The sequence below is a fragment of the Mesoplodon densirostris genome, chromosome 17 (genome assembly GCF_025265405.1).
Source record: "Mesoplodon densirostris isolate mMesDen1 chromosome 17, mMesDen1 primary haplotype, whole genome shotgun sequence".
Taxonomy (NCBI): Eukaryota; Metazoa; Chordata; class Mammalia; order Artiodactyla; family Ziphiidae; genus Mesoplodon; species Mesoplodon densirostris.
The window spans coordinates 46249183-46271322 of record NC_082677.1 but is presented as its reverse complement, the minus strand read 5'-3'; the positions used below and the strand labels follow the sequence as shown (position 1 = coordinate 46271322).

Sequence of the window (22140 nt, the reverse complement as noted above, 5' to 3'; positions counted from 1 at the left end):
TGTCGTGGACATCAGATTAAGATAGAGACATGGGATCAAATCTGTCTCTGCTACTAACTGCTCCAGCAAGCCAAGGTCTCTGGACCTTCTCTTTTTTGGTCACGCTGGGTGGCCTGTGGGATCTTAGTTCCCCAACCATGGATTGAACCCGGGCCCAAGACAGTGAAAGCACCAAGCCCTAACCACTGGACCGCCAGGGAATTCCCAAGGTCTCTGGATCTTAACTGCTGCCTCTGCAAAGTGAGGACACTGATTCACCAACTCATTCTATGTGCCTACTATTGTACTAAACATTGTATGACTGTTATTCATAACTAGCTCATGGATCTACCAGAACCCTCCATTGCTAAACCATATGTTGATCTGTTGAGAGGCAACTTTTATAGCCAACATTTTATTCGGCAAACTACGAAAACAAATTTGAAGTACTGGCCTTTCAACAGGTATTGACCCAAATATGACTGAACCAAAAATATTTAAATCTTAACATTTTAAAATAGACCAAGTGGCTAAATTATCTTTAAAATCTCCCTTACAATTCAAAGAAGTTAATTAAGTATATCAATGCAAAAAGGTATGGTTTCCCATGCCTTTTAAGTGATTTAGATAAGCATTAAAAGTATTAATAAGTGTGGGTAGAAAGAATAAAAAATTAAGTTGATTCATCAGTTTACGGTCAGGTTCAAACAATTTTTTTTAGCTTTTGAAGCAAATGAGGATGTATGGTGCAACAACAGGTGACTCATTCATGGCAAAAGAAAGTCGTTTTTGTTTTACAAGTAAATTACTGTAATTATTTAAAATACTTCAACAGTTTAAACATACACAAACACAATTTTATAAATTTTTATAAGTTTTATAAATGAAAAGATATATATTATGGAATTATCATTACATACTGGTAAGTTTAAGAGCAAGAATTTCATATTTTTTTTATCTCTTTCTTCCCTCTCTTCCTCTTTGACTCCCGTCCACATGCCCAGGTAACTCACGTTAAGTAACATGTATCTTTCCCTATTCTTCTCCATGTTCATATACTCAAGAACACACACAACACAAATGGGAGGACAGATACCTGGTGTCAATCCTAAATCAACTGATATTCTCTAATTCATTCTTGTCAATGATTGCACAATATTCCAGGGTGTACACTGTATGTGGTTTATGCAAACGTTTCCTTGTTGTGCTGACAGGCATTTATGGTTACATACTAGTATTTTACTCTATGGGACAGAGTCCCAGCACTGCAGTTGCTGTGTTGAAGAACGCGTATTTTCCATTTTAACTGATGTTGTCAGATGTCTTTCCAAAAGACTATGGCAGTTCACCTTTCCACCAGTAACATTTGTATCTTTTTCCTTGTATCTACACAGATATCAGACCTTTTCCATTTTTGCCAACCTGAGTTCTCACTGTTACTTTAATTGTATTTCCCAAAATGCTAGCTAGTTTGAGCACCTGGACATTTGGATTTGCACTTTTTGTGAAATGCCTATTATAGTCTTTGCCCATTTTTCCACTGGGTTGTCTATTTCTTGTTAACTTCTTAGAGCTAGAAATAGTGCTGATACTAACTTTTGATCATTCCAATTTTTGTCCCAAATGTGTACTTTAAATATTAAACTTTGCCTGTGGTTTCCTTTTTGTCTTTTTCTTTTAAAGCTTTTTGTTTCTGTCTTGGCTAAGATTACCCCAACCTCTAGAACAGCACAGTCCAACAGAACTTTCTGCAATGGTGAAAATGTTCTATATCTGTACCATCCAATATAGTAGTCACTACCTGTATGGCTAGTAAGACTGAGGAACTGAATTTTAATTAATTTAAATGTAAACCTGTGGCCACTATATTGGACAACTCAGTCCAGAACTTAGCTACTCACAGTGTAGTCCATGAACTAGCTCAGGCCAGGAGCACTAATACACTCCGGGAGGTGTGCCAACAGTGAACAGTCTCAGGCCCCATCCCAGAACTACTCTGCCAGTTTTCCTCTTAACAAGATCCCCAGGTGACTCATATTTACATTAAAGTTTGAGAAGCACTGCTAATAATCATCTAAATTAGGAAGTCTCAAAACTTTTTTGGGCCATGGACCACACTGGCAATCTGGTGATACTTGTGAACCCCTTCTGAGACTAAAGTCTCTGAAATCAAAAATTAAAATACACAGAATTACAAAGGAAACAAATCACAGCTGACCCTTGAACAACAGGTTTGAACTGTGCAGGTCCACTTACATGCAGATGTTTTTCAATAATAAATACTACAGTACTACACGATCCGTGGTTGGTTGAATCCACAGATGCACAGTTGCTGATAGGGAGGGCTGACTAGAAGTTATATGCAGTTTTTTTCAACTGTGCAGAGGGTCAGCACCCCATGTTGTTCAGGGGTTAATTGTACACTGCAATAAAACTACTGAAATATTTTTTAAAGTTATACATGTCCTTTTTGATTAATGCATTAAAGATAAGATCCAGTGAGGGGTCTACAACTACACTGAAGTTTTAGTGATGAGCATAATCTCTAAAGATATCTGCAATAACTACACTGTGATATGGAAATACCTGAATTCTAATGCTGACAGAGTCATCAGCAGTGACAGTCCTACTGTGGTTTTTGTATTTACCTGTAATTGAAGGAAATGCTAAATTTCAGTAAGAAGTGAAAATAATGTTTTCCCCATTCCACCTGGAGGCCCGTGGACCCTGAGTTAAGAATCTGCATGATTACTGAAGTAATGGCCTAGATTTCCTTCTAAAAATTTTAATCCAACTGGAATTAATATGTGTATATGGTATGGAATGTGAGGACCAACTTTTTTTTTTTAACAGATGAATAACATCCAGTTGTGCTAGGACCCTTATACTAAAAAAACACTCATTGGGACTTCGTTGGTGGCTCAGTGGTTAAGAGTCCGCCTGCCAATGCAGGGGACACTAGTTTGAGCCCTGGTCCGGGGGAATCCCACATGCCACGGAGCAACGAAGCCTGTGCGCCACAACTACTGAGCCTGCGCTCTAGAGTCCGTGAGCCACAACTACTGAGCCCGCGTGCCACAACTACTGAGGCCTGCGTGCCTGGAGCCCGTGCTCCGCAACGGGAGAAGCCCGCGCACCGAAACGAAGATTAGCCTCCGCTCACTGCAACTAGAGAAAGCCCGTGCGCAGCCAAAAATATAAATAAATAAATAAAACCCCAAACAAACAAACAAACAACACTCTTTTTCAACTGAATTGAACGACCACAATTGTGGTATATAATTAGACCTGTTTCTATATTTTGTTCTACTGATGTTTGTTTCTCTGCCAGTATCACATTTAGTTAACCTCAGTAGTTTTGAAGTATATACTGGGATCTTGGTAGGCCCAGCATCTCAGCTTTCTCCTTGCACATTTCTTCCCCTCACATTTTTCTTGGCAATTTCAGAACATTTATTTTATTCACATAAACTAAAATCATTTATCCAATCCCAATCCTTCTATGGCATTTCTCTCCTCCACCAAAAAATCAAACACAGAAGATAACAAAATTATTGGTATATAATTTAACTTATAATATAAATAATATAAATAAGTGCATTTGTTATATATTTTATTTATAATATAAATAACTGCATTTAATTAATATATTAACAGTATATATTAATATTAACATATGAACACACAATATATATTAATTTAGTATATATTAATATGTAGCATATATTAATGACAGTATATATTAATATTAATATATTATTGTATATAACAGTATATACTAATATATTAACAATAATAATATAGATAATATAAATAACTGCATTTATTATATATTATTTATTCAGAATATAAGTAATTGCATTTAATTAATATATTAACAGTGGAAAAATTGCTATTTTTATGACTTTGTCTCCTTTCTGAGATATGGTGCTTCCACGTACAGCAATAAGATTTAATCGTTTTCTTCATATAAGTCCATTACTTTCTCCATGAATTAAGTATTTTCCCCCAAGTCCATTTCTAGCAGTTATTGCTCTAAACCTAGAGAAATGCTATTGGTCAATTACACATTTATCCTGCATTCAGTCACAATATCAGATTTCTACATTAATTTTAGCTGCTTTTTAAACTAACAGAAAAAAAATTTTAATCTCCTTTCAAAGTTTTACATGGATAGTTTTTTTCTTCTTCGTGCATCTGCTAGGGCCCTCCAAGACCATGTTAGATAATAATGAGCAACCCAGTCTGTGTCTGGTTCTTGATTTTCACAGAAAAAGGTTTTACTGTTTTGCCATTTAGGATAAAGTTTTTTGAGGGCTTTTTTTAAGTAAATATTTTTAAGTCTCTTTATTTGGAATGGTCACTGAATTTTACCATCCTTTATCATTTAATGATACAATCACATGGTTATTGACCTTAAAGTTGCAGATGTAATGGATAATCCTTTCTGTCCTAGAATATACTTTACTTAGTCGTAAAGTATTATTCTTTTGATACAATGCTAGAATTCATTTTTGAACATTTAGAGTTTTCGCATCTTTAGCAATAAGTAAAATTAGCCGATAGATTTGTTTTGTTTTGCTTTTGTACTATCCTTCTCAGAGCTTTCCATCTTTTTCAATACTAGGTTGGTATAGTTTATTTAACTGGAATCAGCTGTGCTTATAGAAATCAACTGTGAACCTATCAGTGTAATCCATCTGTGAACCTGGTAACTTCATCAACAGTACATCTTCACTCACTCTGTAATACCTCTATGGTAATCGTTCTATTCAAGTTCTCCACTTCCGCTAATTTTAGTAATCTACATTTTGTTGGGATATTTTTTTCAGTTTTCAAGCTTTTCACAGAGCCACATGCAATATTAATGTCCAATAATTCCAAACTCCTTATTTTGACTGTTCTGTTTTCCTTCCTAAGATGACTACTACATGTCTTTATTTTTCATCTTTCTCTTTAATAATAAAGGCACTTTAAGGCTATAGGTCTTCCTCTGGCACAGCTTTATTTATTTATTTATTTATTTATTTATTTATTTTTTGCGGTATGCGGGCCTCTCACTGTTGTGGCCTCTCCCGTTGCGGAGCACAGGCTCCAGACGCGCAGGCTCATAGGCCGTGGCTCACGGGCCTAGCCGCTCCGCGGCATGTGGGATCTTCCCAGACTGGGGCACGAACCCGTGTCCCCTGCATCGGCAGGCGCACTCTCAACCACTGCGCCACCAGGGAAGCCCCTGGCACAGCTTTAAATGTGTCTAAAAGATTTTGATAATGTTCTCATTTTAATTGCTTTCTTGTTTTCACTTCCTCTATGATCTAAAAGATATGTTTCTCTTGTTTGCTTTTTGTTTCTTCTTTGATCGAAAAAATGTTTCTTAATTTCTAAACATTTTCTGCTCACCTTTTAATTATCACTACTAAATTAGGATAAAAATAGGGACTACAAAATCTTTATTTAAAAATTTATTATTTTACTATGTGGTCAAGTGTATACATGATAGTTCTGTCAACTTTTCATTGACCTTTTATTTATTCATTTATTTATTTTTTGGCCACCCTGTGCAGCTGGTGGGATCTTAGTTCCCCAACCAGGGATTGAACGGGGGCCCATGGCAGTGAAAGCGCAGAGTCCTAACCATGGGACCGCCAGGGAATTCCCTTCATTGACATTAAAAAAAAAAAAGTTATTCCCTGGTCAAGGAATGTTAAGCTCTATACATAGCAACTAAATCAAAATTATTGATTGAATCAATTCTTCTAGCCCTGACTTATTTTTTTTTAAATTTATTTATTATTTATTTTTATTTATTTATGGCTGTGTTGGGTCTTCGTTTCTGTGCGAGGGCTTTCTCTAGTTGTGGCAAGCGGGGGCCACTCCTCATCGCGGTGCGTGGGCCTCTCACTATCGCGGCCTCTCTTGTTGCGGAGCACAGGCTCCAGACGCGCAGGCTCAGTAATTGTGGCTCACGGGGCCAGCCGCTCCGTGGCACGTGGGATCTTCCTAGACCAGGACTCGAACCCGTGTGCCCTGCATTGGCAGGCGGACTCTCAACCACTGCGCCACCAGGGAAGCCCTACCCTGACTTATTTTTATGTCTATTAAATCTATCCAATTCTGTAGAAAGTACATTATAAACTTTCCCCCCATTATTACACTTTCATTAAGTTCTCCTTGTTTTTCTAAAACCCTTTTCTTTATAATTACTATGTTACTAGATATGTAGAAGTTTGTCTCTAAAATCACCTTTCATTATTGTTTTCTGTTACCCTGTTTTGTGGTTCTAATCTTAAATTCCACCTTATATTATATTACTATTACATTCTTGTTCTTTTTTCATAACTGTTAGTCCATCCCTTTAATTTTCAATCTTTATCAATATGCATTAAGCATATTCCTTATAGATAGATAGAAATGAGTGTGGTTTTACAGTCAATATGGCAGTCTCTTTCAATGGAATACTTTATTCTTCAGCTTTCTGGAGGCAAAGGAGACTTTATTCACCTTATCTGGAGTGGGAGGGGTGGGTAGTCCTATAGATTTTTACAGGCTAAGCTCTGTCAACAATCTGTTCTGGTCTTGCTTAGGGCTTGCTCATACCGTGTCCAGGCTTTCACTCAGGCCAGGGGAGAAACACCCCAAACATGGTAGCCTATTTCTAAGATGGCCTCTCTCAATTTCTTCCCTTGTATATGGCAAGATATTCCTTGACTGAAGACTATTCCTTTTAATGCTCTGCTTGACTAAGAGAACATGATGATGCTGGTGGGACTTTAAAGTTAGGTCCTAAGAAGACTTTCAGCTTTGGCCTGGGTTTCTTTATGCTTGAACACTCACTCTGGAGACCAACTGCCAGGTCCTGAGGCTGCCATGTTGAAGGATGCCTAAACTAGTCACATGGAGAAGCCAGCTGGAGAGTGATCTGGCCCCAAACATGTGAATGAAGACTTCCGATGACTCCAGCCTCAGACAGGTAAGAAATATCCAGCTGAGCCTATCAATATTCAGAGCTGTGACAGATAAAAATTAAGTCACGAAGTTTTTAGTGTGGTTTGTTATGCAGCAATACATAACTGGAACACTAGCTTTCCCAAAGCCCCAGACTTCAGTCAGGTCTAGCCACCTGCTAGCCCTAATGCGAGCTTGGCTAAGAAGAGGCAGATCATTGGAATTGAAAAAAAAGGAAAAATGAAATGCATGTAGGGTGTCATCGCTTTCAAACATGCCTCAATAGCAAGGCTTATTCTTTCCGTAGTTTACATTGACTATGTCATGTAACTTCAAAATGTTACAATAAGTAGGAGTTTATTTAGGTTTGAGTTTGGCATGGCTATACCCAGTAGTATGATGACTCAATTTTGACACTGTTTTTCTCTATTTGAACTGTGAAACCTTTATTCATACAGTGACCCATGGTAACATCTGGCCATTATTTGGCTGAAATGCATATTTTACATATCAAGTTGATGGCTGTTCTTAAAATTATTTTTTGTGGTGCTAATGCCATGACAAAATTAAATGCAAACATGGGCATGAACGTCATGGGGATAATACTCCAGTATAAATGATTTATTCAGATGATCTAGCATATATGGCTATTAATTACTTTTTTATATCGATAAAGAAATTAAATCATAGTTAAAACGATAAAAAAAAATCCCCTCTTAGACACTCCAAATTATGTCTGTAGAATCTGGATTGAGATGTGTATAGCAAGAGAACAAAGTGTTCATAGTGTACCCAGATTGAAGCTACAGTACTTGGTAAGGTCCCTCATGAGTTGTTTTCCCTTCCCAAAATATGATGATATACCATCCTGGCCACTAGGTTCAAAATTTCATCTCAAGACCTAATAAACCCCTCAAAATCTGTCCCTGAAATAAATTAACAATGCCACTGGATTTCTTTAAGATTATAAACACAGTGGCAGATGGGGGAAAAAAAGGCCATATTACTCTTTAAAAATTTTTTTCCTCTTACAGCCATGTATAAAACAATTAGCTAAAGGAGGCTTCTCCCTGATAACATCCTATTTTAAATTGCCTTCATTATAGCTTTCCCATGAACTTTTCCCTCCTCATGAACTTTTATCTTTAAGTCATTTACATAATTTGTAGACATACAACAAGTTTATAAAGAAGCAACAGGTTTTAGATGTATACGTAAGAAATAGGCTTTAGAAACTCCAAGCAGTAATACTACAGCTAGTGTTATTCTAATTATATTCGTGGATGTTATAAATACATTAAAATTATTAATTATTATTATTATTATAATACATAAAATTAAAAATACGAAATTTAATTAAGAATATAAAGTGTTTTTGTACCTCAATAAGTAAACAACAACAACAACAAAAGAGATTTGTGTTCATGGTCCATGAACTTGCCACATTAGAATCCTAGGTTATTTATTAAAATTGAGATTCTTAGTTCCGTCTCAAACCAAAACCAGAACCTATGAAAGTATCCAGGAATCTAAGTTTTAAGCAGTGCTTATTCAACTTAAATGTAATATAGAAAGGCAAAACTATTATTGTTCACTAATGAATTTGTCAGATACCCAAAAATAATTACAACTGATGAGTATCATCATAACATGTATCTTATAAAGGAATTTTAAATTCATCAGTTGGGCAGGATAAAAAAGAAACAATAATGCCCTGAAATTAAAAAACCCGACTAACAAGTATGTATCATTAATGAAATACTTCATTTTCATTCAAATAAAATTAACAGGATTATTCATATATGAATACTTAAGATGAGCCTCAAGGTAATTTTGCAGAATTTTTTTCAATAAATGTAACTATGTTTCCTAAACAAGGAAGTGCTCTTAAACAAAACACTCTTCTTGCTTCCTAGTTACCAAAGTTCTCATAAGAGAAAAATATTTCACCATTTCCTCATGAAACTTAATGGCTTTAAGTACAGACTCATTAATGCCCTATATAATATTGTTAACATTTCTTTCTTTTGAAAAGAAGCACGCTGAAATAACTCTACAGTAGCACAACAGCTGCACATAGCTTAGCTACATGTACTGGACCAAAATTCTGACCTGTTACAAAGAGATTTCATAAATAGGAAATAAACGTATAGCACTTATGAAAACACTAAGTACCATACACAAGCTCATGTATGAAATACAGCTCAAAATATGCTATAATTAGACTATGTAACTGATGCTTATAAAAAAACTCTCAACTTGAAGTAAAAGATGAGCCCTATTTTCCAGGGTTAGTATCCAGATATTATTTCCAAATAACTAAAGATGTGGAAAAAAATATGAAAGAAAATTCCAGAAATCTACTAAAATTGGCCCTTCAGGAAGAGCGACTTCTTTTTTAAAGGTCAAAAATCACATTTTATTACATTTCATGTAATAGATATGAACGAATCAGTTTTTCACTTCATATCTGCCATGAACTAGCAGCTTATATGAATAAAGGCACAATTAACTGTGTACTTGTGGGGCTTTTTGTGAATGCTTTTGTTAGGTGTAATTATGAAATCAGTGTAATAACTGAGACACCTTTGATCTGAAGACTACATGTTTTGCCAGAAAAGTTTCAATTTTAAAAAATTCTATCTCCCAGTTATAGAGCTACTAAATTTTATTAGAAAAACACAGTATTTGATTGGTTTAAGGCAATGGATATGAAATAAGGAATATAAATGAAAATAATAAGGTAACAATGTAACACTTTGGCCTCTAGGTCAAAAATGACAAGATGTTTTGAGTAGCCCAAAACCGGTTACAGAAATAAATGGATATATGCTGCCACCATGTGGTAAAAAAAATACATTAAGTTCATTTTTGGAAAAGACAAAACTCAATCCAACAGTCTTAGTAAAGCGGAAAGTTTGTTTTCCTGACTCCCAGTTTTAAAACTCAGAGACATAACTAACAAATATCTTAGTTTCTCTTAGTAACCCACATGGAATTGCCACGATGCTGCCATTTTTGAGGCTCTTGCCTCCTCTTTTAAGTTTCCTATTAATTTGCTACCTGTTCTATAAAATAGGACCATCTTGTATTGGTCCTGTGTTTATCCCCTTGGAAGTCAATCCTCACCTTATGTGATTTTATGATTTTGTGATTCTATGAACTTCAATCACATTTTCCCCAGCTGCTGGTGTTCATTTGACACATACTAATCTTTATATGTTCTCAGATAGTAAACTCAGCTGCCCAAATACCAGATCTTACTGTCCAAACTCTGAACTTTATGGCTATATCAGGAATTCAATAATTATTAATAGGTAAGTAGTGCAAACAACCAAAATTACAATGTTCAAAACTGTACATTTTGTTCAAGGTCTAGTGATGTATTTTATTTTGCTTTTAATATTTTTCTTCATAATGCCTAACGAGTCATCACCCATATCAGTACAAAGTTAAACATGTTGAGAAAAAAGATTCTCCAACGAAGCTAAGATTCTTTTTAGAGAAAACAGAGGATTTCAAAGCTAAATATTTTACATGCACACACTAGATTTTCTCTTCCTTCACCTGTGTTTAAAACAAAATTGTAAGGTGATTCCACTTCTGGTGATGGTTCCAAGTTCCCATCTCACCAACCCTACTGCAGATACAACTTCAAATTCTGGACGAAATATAAAACAACCATCTGAAAGTGACCAAAATCAGGCAGATTCTGGAGGGACGTCTTCTACGAGAGGAAGAAGCGAACAGCACTGGGTAAATTTCCTGGTCTCTCTCTCTCTTTTTAAAATGCCTTTTAGCTGGAAGGCAGGCCTACTATGTGCCAAGTTGGATGATAAAGGTACAACAGAATATCCTTCATCTTTCTAGCTTGAAGAACCAGAAAACAAGAGTTTGGGGCAACTCAGCTGCTCTAAAGTGAGGAGGGAATTCTAGAGACAGCCAGAAAAGGGGCACTCTGAGTTCTGCGGATAATCTCTGCCAGATCTCTGGCTGACCTCAACAACACACGTATAGGACAGACCCAAGCAGTCCTACTAAGGCCAAAAAAACCTAACTGAAATTTGAGCTGCTGCCCAAGAGACAGAGCATGCTATCTGAGTACAAACCAGTTAAATTCCTGCTAAAACAAAAGCATCAGCACTGTCAAAATGCAGTCTCCACAACATAACAGTTGCACTGTTACATCTAAATTTACTCAGATTTAAATTATCAATTTAAAGTTACTCAACCTTTGAAGAAACAGGAAAACGTGACCCATCCTTAAAAGAAAAGACAATCAACAGAGACAAACTCTGAGGTGACTCAGATTTTGGAATTAGAAGACAAGGATTTTGAAGCAGAGATTTTAACTATTCTCAGTGGTGTAAAGGAAAATGTGCTTACAATGAATACACAAATAGCAGAGAAATAAAAACTATAATAACCAAATGAAAATCTAGAAGTGAAAAATCTGACTATTAAATTTTACACAAGAAAAACAAAAATGTATGTCCACACAAAAGCCAATGTTCAAATGTTTGTAGTAGTTTCATTTATAATCTCTCCAAAGTGGAAATAACTCACATGCCCATCAACTGGAGAATGAATATATCCATACAATTAAATATTACCCAACAATAAAGAGGAGCTACTGATACATTAAAAAGAAAACAGCCTGGCAATTTCTCATAAATTAAATATGACCAGTGTATGGAGAGATGGACAGGTATGTGATTAAGATAAGTATAGTGATATGCTAATGGCAGAAATTAGGTGATGGGTATACTGGTGTTCATTGTAAAATTTTTTCTAGTTACCTATGCTCAAAAACTTTCATAATAAAACAGAAAAAAAATATAGTCTCTAGGGCTGGTGACCAATTTTGAATATGCTAATTTGGGGATCATAAACTGAGAGGTTACATAAAAGAAAACACACAGGTTATAATCAGTCTACTAATCTTCTGAGATCTTTCTCCAATTTGCCTTACTAGCGTAGTACTCTACCACTCAGAAAAACTTTCCTATCTGCAAACTCGAGATTTTACTTTGTGCTTCCTTTCCAATATAATGTTTACTGTTTGTTTCCCTGTACTCCTTTTCTTTAAAAATTTATTTTTATTATTATTATTATTTATTTTTTTTTTTTTGCGGTACATGGGCCTCTCGCTGTTGTGGCCTCTCCCGTTGCAGAGCACAGGCTCTGGACGCGCAGGCTCAGTGGCCATGGCTCACGGGCCCAGCCACTCCACGGCATGTGGGATCCTCCCGGACCGGGGCACGAACCCGTGTCCCCTGCATTGGCAGGCAGGCTCTCAACCACTGTGCCACCACGGAAGCCCCTAATTTTATTATTTTTAAAATATTTATTTATTTGGCTGCATCGGGTCTTAGTTGTGGCATGCAGGATCTTTAGTTGCAGCACGTGGGCTCTTCGTTGCAGCATGTGGGATCTGGTTTCCTGACCAGGGATTGAACCTGGGCCCCCTGCATTGCGAGTATGGAGTCTTAGCCACTGGACCACCAGGGAAGTCCCTCCCTGTGCTCCTTTTATTTTTTATTATTATTATTTTTTGCCGTACGCAGGCCTCTCACTGTTGTGGGCTCTCCCGTTGCGGAGCACAGGCTCCAGACACACAGGCTCTGGATATGCAGGCTCAGCGGCCATGGCTCATGGGCCCAGCCGCTCCGTGGCATGTGGGATCTTCCCAGACCAGGGCACGAACCCATGTCCCCTGCATCGGCATGCGGACTCTCAACCACTGCACCACCAGGGAAGCCCTCCTTTTATTTTTTTTTATAAATTCATTTATTTTATTTATTTATTTTTGGCTGTGTTGGGTGTTTGTTGCTGCACGCAGGCTTTCTCTAGTTGCGGCGAGTGGGGGCTACTCTTCGTTGCGGTGCACGGGCTTCTCATTGCAGTGGCTTCTTCTCATTGTGGAGCATGGGCTCTAGGCGCACAGGCTGCAGTAGTTGCGGCACGCAGGCTCAGTAGTTGTGGCACACAGGCTTAGTTGCTCCGCGGCTTGTGGGACCTTCCTGGACCAGGGATCGAACTTGTGTCCCCTGCACTGGCAGGCGGATTCTCAACCACTGCGCCACCAGGGAAGCCCCCTGCACTCCTTTTAAAACGTAAATTCCATGAGGCCAGAGATCTCTGTTTTGTTCACTGAGGTATTCCACGCACCTAGAACAATGCTTGCCACATAATCAAGGTACAGTGAATTATTTATTGAATAAATTTTATTCTCATAATAATGGCCATGTGAGTGAGGCAGATGTTACATATTCTCATCCCTATTTTACAGATGGGGACTGCAGGGAGGGGTAGTAAAGACTAAGTTTTTTATCCAAGATCATCACACCATCGTCGAGTTGCAGAGATGAAACTCAAACTAGTATCTCTGAATTCCCCAGATACCAGAGCAGTAAATAATTTAACAAACCATTTCAAAAGATAACCCCCCACAATATATTGTTAAAAAAATTTCTTTTAATATTAGATATTAACATTTATTCACTATATCATAAAAAGGTCCTTGCTGGTGACTTTTCATTTAAAAATTTTCAGTCTATATTTTCTGAGTGTTGGGCAAATTGACCTGTACTAGGCCCCTGACAGAGCAGAAGAATCTAACTTTAAGGGTGGCTTTAATACAAAAGTAATTCTATTATGTCTAAATCATATTCTCTGAGTTTCTAAGACCTATTATTATGGAGATAAGGCATTACTTTTCTTTTTTTCCTGAATGTGATTCAGATCTCTCTTTATATTAAGTTCAGGAAAAGGTTTAAGACAGAAGATTATATTTTCAGCTGAGAGGTGGTAAACCTTTAAGAAGCAAACTTGCACATGGAAAGGTTCTATGATGGCTATTTTTTATGTCAACTTGGCTAGGCTATGGTACCCAAATATTCAGTCAAACATTATTTTACATGTTTCTGTGAAGGCATTTTTTAGACGAGATTAACGTTTAAATCAGTAGACTCTGAGTAAAGCAGTTTACCTTCCATAATGTGGTGGGCCTCATCCAATCAGCTGAGGCCTCACTAGAACTAACACTGACCTCCCCTGAGCAAGAAGGAATTCTGTCAGCAGACTGCCTTTGGATTCAAACTGCAACCCTCCCTTGAATCCCCAAGCCTGCCAGCCTACCCCATTAGATTTTGGATTCGCCAAGCTTCCACAATCACAAGAGCCAATTCCCTAAAATATACGTCTCTCCATATATATTTACATATCCTGTTGGCTTTGTTTCTCTGGAGAACCCTAACACAAGTTGAAACAAACTAAAATCTGGGATACAATGCCATTACCGACCCTTGAGAGTAGAGGGACTTGTTTTACCACACAGTAAAAATATGTCACATACTAATGATAAATTTAGAGATCCAAGCCTTTTTTTTTTTTTTTTGGTCCAAAGAATCCTTTGTTCAGGAGAAAGTACTCTTAGAATCCCCAAATGTCAAAAGTGATTAAAATAGAGGTGGTTTGATAGAAACAAGGATAGAAAGCTCCTCCAGTCCTCCCTCTAAAAAATAAGAAGTCCCTGAGGGAGGCTGACATACCATAAGGTGCTGCAGCACGAAGCCTGAAAACTTATCTGCCTTGTCTCTAACGAACCCTGTGCCACACCGCCACCGCTGTTGCCACCACCATCACCATCCTGGGCATTCTACAGGGACAATGGAGATTAAATGATTTGCCCGAGGCTGCAAAATTAGTTAGCAGCCAAACTGAGGTCTTCTTTGTCCTTTATTATTTTGACTTTAGATGCAAATTTTTTAAAAGTTAAGAGCTATTTTTCTAAATGTGCAAAACAGGTTACCTGCACAATGTGGCAGGTTAGCAGCAGGAAAAAAACACTATAACAGACCCCTGTGGTAGGGTTCACATCAGCACATCGGCCTCTCTGGCATCGCTCCTGATGACTTCAATGCTCCTATGAGCAGAAGGAAGCTGAGTCTTCCTTTGCCTATAATGTTGGCTCTATAATGACTGAAGTAGATTCCGTCCAGCACTAACAGTGCAGCAAATCAGAGCATCAAAATGTAAATTAAATCATAATTGTTTATTTCTGGATAACAGATCTTTGGTAAAAGTTGCCCTTGAAATAGGACACAAAATAGTTATTTATAGGCAACCTTGCTAAAAATCACATTTTTACTTTGAAACAGAAATGTGGTCAATTCAATGAAGTACATGGACAAATAGTATTATTTTCTTCATTTGACAGAGCAGGAAACATTGAATGACTTGTTCAAGGTCACACAAAGAATGAGTGTCAAGATATCATCTAAGGTATAACTCCAACCTACTAGAATTTGAACTCTGGAAGGGCAGGCACTGTCTCTCTTGTACTCACTGCTGCCAGCACCTAGCACAGCACCAGGCATCATTGGGGTGGATACTAATATTAGTGCATGTGCTCTGAACACGTATTAGGAGAACTAACTGTATTTGATGAAGAGACAAAATGATAAATGGACAAGGGCTCCCTTTCTTATCACCAACAGGGCGGATCTGTAATGAAGAACTGAGAATGAAATGAGTTACAACAACAAAACACTCAGCCGGGGATTACGGTCAATGTCATGGACGCACCCTGCCAAAATAAGATGGCTATTTCCAGTCTCACCTCCTTCCCACTACTTACGAAGAATCACAGCAGTCAGCATCCCCGAGTTCCATTTTTCTTTCACTGATTTTTACATTCCCTATCACAAATCTTAAGGACCTCTTGGAGCTTCTTCACACCAGGGATCAAAATCATACAAACCTCGGTCAGTTGTTTCAGTTGACCCTTGTTGTCACTTAACTCTTCTGCCAGGTCCTTCTTTTTCACTTGTAGTTCAGAGATTTCCTTTCTTAATGGATTCACTAGTTCATGGAACCGAATCTTTAAAAAAAAAATCAAATTAATAAGCAGTCTCGAGACCCAAATTACAATTAAAATTTGCTAATTAATAGCACTCTCAATTATCAGTAATACAAGGAAAAGTATTAAGATGATAAAGGAAAGTGTTAAGGAGTTTCAGATTATATGCCTGTATACTAAAGTTCTATTTGTAGAAAACTGATACAAGACAGTCTTTAATCGTCCCTGACCACTAATACTTCATTAAGTCTTAATGTTCAATTAAGTCCCCTCAAGGCCCAGATTATCTGTAATTCCCCGCCTGTGACATGGTCTCTCTTTCCTCTCTTCTATCAGTACTCCATGTTCTCCTTACTCCTTACCTCCCACTACTGCTCACTCCACACTATTTGCTTGTTATTTCCTCAACACACCAAGTGTTCCAGAGTTTTGCTCTTGCTCTTTCCTCTGACAGAAAAGCTCTTCTCACATATAAATGTACGGCTCATGCTTTCACTCCCTTCGGGTCTCTGACCAGACATCACCCTATCAGTAAAACCCTCCCTGACTTCCCTAACCAGATTTTTTTGGGGGCCGCGCCACCTGTGGGATCTTACTTCCCCGACCAGGGATCGAACCCGGTCCCTTGGCAGTGAGAGCACGGAGTCCTAACCACTCGACCGCCAGGGAACTCCCTCCCCTACGCTGATTTAAAATAGCATCCTCACTCTTCGTTCCTGCTCTTTTCTCCATAGCATTTATGACAAACATTCTACATATTTCACTTTTAATTTGTTGTGCGTGTTGCTCCACTGGAATGTAAGCTCTGTGAGGACAGGAGTTTTTGTCTGGTTTGTGCACTGCTCTATCTCCCATGCCTAAATATAGGAAAAGCCTACACCGTAGGCTCTTGGTGAAGTCTACTTACTACCACCGCTGTGGAAGGGATAATCAGGATGAATCAGGAGGTATCTTCATGTCACTGTTCCATTCAGTTCAGACCTCTCTTTCCACTCGTAATTCTCTAAGGGGAATTTGCCTGCCCTAACTTAGTAAAGTGTTCCAACTAACAAGCTCCTACAAAACTAAGCTATCAGCAAATTAGGAGAGGGCAATTAGGGAATATTTATTGTATAGGCGTACAATCTGAAACTCCTTAATGTATTGCTGTATTGCAGGAGTACCATATTTGGTAAGAGGCAAGTCCTAAGGCTAGTACTTGACGCAATGAACCTGTGTATAATTAACTAGTTAAGATGGTACTGTCTGAAAACAAAAGATAAGACAAGGAACATTAACAGATCAGAGAACAAAAATATGTATGCCTGCCACTAATGGGATGCTTTCCATCTACAATGGATAAAGCCTCAATTATAGCACTTGAGATATTTAATTGGTTTTGGACAGTACTTTGGGCAGAACAATTATGTTCAAGCTATGTTAAATAAAAAGCTGGACAAAAGACAGTACTCCGTTTTGTAGGAAATCATTAATCTGGAAGCCTTATCCAAATGAGAACCAAGAGTAGCAACCACTACAGCAAAAAGAATTGATAATATTTATTATGTGTTTACTATGTTCTAAGCACCGTGTTAAGCATTTTACATACAAATTCACAGTTAATCTTCACAATTACCTCAATAGAAAGTTGCTGTTATTATTATTCTTTTTTAATTGAAGCATAGTGGTTTTACAATGTTGTTAGTTTCCACTATACAGCAAAGTGATTCAGTTATACATATAAATATATATACATATTCTTTTTCAGATTCTTTTTCATCATAGATTATGACAAGCTATTGAATAAAAGGCACTGTTATTATTATTAACTCTTTTACAGATGAAAAAAATTCAAGCCTCTCAGGGTGAAATGACCTCTATATGTCACAAACTTGCAGTTTGTGTACCATGTGTGCTCTTGAGAGCCCTGGTCCCACCCTGCCACTCTGAGACCCTTTCAGGAAATCCATGTGACCAAAACTATTTTCCTAGTCATACTAAGATTTTTTGCCTGTTTTACTCTTAATCTTATGCCCGTTAAGTGCCTGCCGGTGGCTACATGATGTGTGATGGCATCATCGCCCTTAAGGCTAATGAAGTGTGTACTTGTGTATTCCTGTGTTGTAAAAATTTCTCAGATTTAATTTCGAATATGGTAAATATTAACAGATATAGTCTATATAAGCAAAATCTCTTTGGGGTCTTCAATAATTTTTAGAGTGTAAATGGTTGCCGATATCAGAAGGATTTGAGAACACTGCCATAGATCAATCCTATGTACAGACTTGTGTAACCAACATTGCAGTTGAGATCCTGACCTAGATCCGTAACGATCACCCTCATGCTGTTCTTTTATAATCACACCACTCCCCTCTTCTCTAATGTCCCTAACCCCTGGCAAACACTGATCTGTTATCTCTATAATTTTTCATTTGAGAACATTATAAACTGCCACAGTTTATGATAAAATAATTCATTTCTGTGGATTATGCAGCCATTAACTTTAGAGCCCTAGTTACTGCTTGACTTTGGAGGTCAACAGCCAAGATGGTGATCTGAACACCATTCACTCACTACCTTCAGATCAGAGCCATAAAATAATTTATCAGTTAGGTACTTCAAAAGTTATGGCTACTATAGAAATGGCAAATTTTAGTCTGGAAATATATGCTTTTTTTTTTTTTTTTAATGACACAAGACACTTACAGACACATATTCAGGAATAGAAAGCTGATCTTCCGGAAGATCTTTTAGTTTCATATATTGGTCTTCTGTCAACTCCAAGTCACGCAGGTTTCGACGAATATCTCCAGCTTTCTCTCTAAGCTGAAAGTTTGTCTCTTCTAGTTGTTTCTGTCTCAATAAAATAGTTTCCATTTCTTGTTTCATTAGTTCTTGATATTTTCTACATTAGGAGAGAATGTATAGCAAGCTTAAAAAAAATCACTGAAATCTAATTTTCTCAAAGTTCCTTTGTTACTGTAACATAAAATTAAGAAATGAGAAGCTTAATAGTATTTTTGGCTCTAGCGAAATGCTGACTTAACCAGTTAAACACGAAATGACAATGCTATACTAATTACTGAATGTGTAGCCACATAGATTATTACATAGAAAATTAATGTTCTTAATAACATTTAAAATTCAAATTATAAAATTATACATGTCTTCTCCTTAAGGTATAAATCTTACATATCTGCTTTGGACTCTACTCATTAAAGTAATTTTCATTTGTCTTTATCCAGGTACTTCAAGGTATACCTCTTTAAGATGGCAACACTGAACCACCATAATGTATTCAATCAACCAATGAGGTAATGAAAACAGTAATCCACACATAATCAATCACTTTTCTCAAGGAATACATGTAGTACACATTGTTAGTTGCCCACCCAGCCCTCATTTTCCCCCTCCTACTGTATCAATCCCATCGACATACAAACATGCTGTTATTCGTCCTGTCTTAAAATAAATGAACAAACAAGCTCCCACAATTTTTGACCCCCTTTCACTGCCCCTTTTGTTTCTCAAAAGTTTTCTGTATGCGCTCTCTTCAATGCCTTTCCTCTTAAGCCCAGGCCAATCAGGTCTGGTAACATTCAGGTTGCTAATGATCAATTCTCATTTCTTTCCATCCCTATCAATAGCACTTGAGACATCTGATCTCTCCCTCCTTATACACTTTCTTCATCTGGCTTCCCAGACACCATATTTTTTTCCTCTTCATTTTTCTCCGATTTTCTTGGTGGCACTTTCTCGGTCTTATTATCTAGTTTGTCTTAGTGTTGGAGTACTCAGTCCTCTCCTCTGTCTGTGTTCACTCCCTTGGGGAATTCATCCAGTCTCGTGACTTAAATACCGTCTATATCCTAATGACTCCAGATTTATATCTCTAGATCAGACTTCTCATATACCTCCACATAGATTTCTAATATGACAACTCTAACTTAACATGTTCCAAACTGAACTCCTGCTCTTCTCTCACAAACCTATTCCGCTATGGTTTCACCATCTTTAGTTTTGAATTTTATTTTATTTATTTATTTTTTTATACAGCAGGTTCTTATTAGTTATCTATTTTATACATATTAGTGTATGTATGTCAATCCCAATCTCCCAATTCATCACACCACCACCCACAACCATCTTTAGTTGACAGCAATTTCATCCCTTCATTTATTCAGGCCAAAAATGTTGGTACAATCTTTGATTCCTCTTTCTCTCCTAAACCCCACATCTAATCCATTAGGACATCCTATCAACTCTACCTTCAAAATATATTCAGAATCCAACCACTTTTTACCACTATCAGCTATCAGGAGAATTACTGCAATAGTCTCCTACCGCCCTCTCCACTTCATTTAATTTGATCAATGCCTAAAGAATTAGACTAGAAGTCCTATTATCCAATGCAGTGGTTTTCAAAGTGATATTCCCAAACCAGTAGCAGCATTAGCGTCATCTGGGAACTTGGTAAAAATGCAAATTCTCAGGGCCCAACTCAAATCAGAATCTGAGGGTGGGACCCAACAATCTTTTTTCACAAGCCCGGGAGGTGGTTTTGGTGCATGATAAAATTTGAGAACCACTGATCTAATGTGATAGTAGCTGATAATTGGTCTGATAATTTTTTTAAATATCAGTTAAAGAGTAAGATCTTATAAAGGGAAAAGATATCTACTTTACACAGTTACAGCTAATTAAAATAGACATAAACATTCATTTGCAACATTTTTTACATAGGGTCCAGATTTTTGTAATATGGAGATATGCTTTGTTTTTCTGTAAATCATTTTTCATGATTTCCAAGTTTGATTTCTTTACGATGGCAGGAGACCTTTTTAAAAGACACTTGGGAAATCTGAGGATACTTTTATGGATTTGATTTTTGCCCCTAATCTCTAAACACCTCTTGCTTACACTTAATTTGATGATTTTTAGTCACTCACTTTAATTGAATCTTTCCAAAGAATTCATTATAGTTTGCAAAGAAATGACATATGTTTTTGTACTCATTTTTAAATATAATTTTAATTAAGTGTAAGTATGATTATATAAGTATGATTGGATAGGCATATTTGAGAGTAAACACAACAGACTCTGGATAAACATACAACTGAGCTAGAGAAAGTATGTAGGCAAACAAAAGGTACATTAACCCAGAAGAATTCAATGGGCCATAAGAATATATCAGTATGTTCTACAGAGCAAATGAAGAATTTAATCCAGACAGCCAGTTAAGTGGTGGTGAGTTTAGAGAGCTTCCATTGTCATTTATGGTTCACCTACACTGGCAATATTTGTTGAATGAATGTTGAATTCTGGCTTTTTGAATTTTGTGTACGTATCAAGTAGTTTTTTTGTCAGTCTGGATGTAAAAATTATTACCGTCTTTGATTTAAGATTTCTCTATTTTAGCTTATGATCACATGCATGAATAGGTAATGACCTTACTAACTGCTAGATAGGTATTGCTGCTTTCTAAAACTTTTACCTGGTATCGTTTTGTTGAAAAGTCAATTGGTTGTCTAATCTCAATGTTAGCAGCTGCTTCTGGTGAAGTGCATCATTAAGCTTCTCTTCCAATTCTTCAATCTTAAAAAAGAGAAAAAGGTAAATTATACAGTCAGTTTGCAAATTTATCGTTTAATAAAACCTTCTGTTTGTTCATACAAATGGTTGTTAAACTATGCTTTGAATCTGCTGCCTTATGAATGTTTTTTTGCCAGGCTGTCATTAAGATCATTTTTTCCCGTTAATCTAAGTGAAAAACCCTTTGATAACTGGAATTTTTATGCTGGTGCCTCGCCCAGGTAATTATTTCCTGGCCAGACCCTCCGTATATACCTCAGATCCATCTATAATCTCTGCCTACTATACATCTTCAATGGACTACATGGGTGTTGCTATAAATGTCCAAAATGAACCTAGTCATCAGCCTCACCTATCTTATATTCCTTGCATCTCCCTGGTCTCCAAAGCAAAAAAATCTGAGTCAGGCATATTTGATATATCTCCTCCACTGCTTATTCTGATCTGACATCATTGTTTTTATTGTCGAGTTTATTCCGTAAAAAGCTGTCAAAACTATACCATTCTCTTTAATACCCATTGACAAGTCTTCAGTTAGACCCCTGTCATCTCTCACCTGGATTATTATAATGGTTTCCTAACTGGTTTCCCTGCCTTCAGTTCTGTCAATCTCCAAAACTATCTTCCTTTATCTTATCTTTTAAAAATGCTATCAAAAGGGCTTCCCTGGTGGCGCAGTGGTTCAGAGTCCGCCTGCCGATGCAGGGGACACGGGTTCGAGCCCTAGTCCTGGAAGATCCCACATGCCGCGGAGCGGCTGGGCCCGTGAGCCACGGCCGCTG

General features: G+C 37.2%; 1 protein-coding gene across 3 annotated transcripts in view; it reads right to left on the bottom strand.

The window, feature by feature from the left end:
* Window positions 1-22140, bottom strand: part of PIBF1 (progesterone immunomodulatory binding factor 1) — a 202632-nt gene that overhangs the window by 172510 nt on the left and 7982 nt on the right. For all 3 annotated transcript variants that reach the window (XM_060079826.1, XM_060079825.1, XM_060079827.1), the window contains exons 3-5: window positions 21261-21361; window positions 18473-18671; window positions 15689-15808 (exon numbers count right to left, since the gene is read on the bottom strand). In XM_060079826.1, coding sequence (XP_059935809.1) covers window positions 15689-15808; window positions 18473-18671; window positions 21261-21361 — 420 coding nt within the window. The remainder of the gene's footprint in view (window positions 1-15688; window positions 15809-18472; window positions 18672-21260; window positions 21362-22140) is intronic.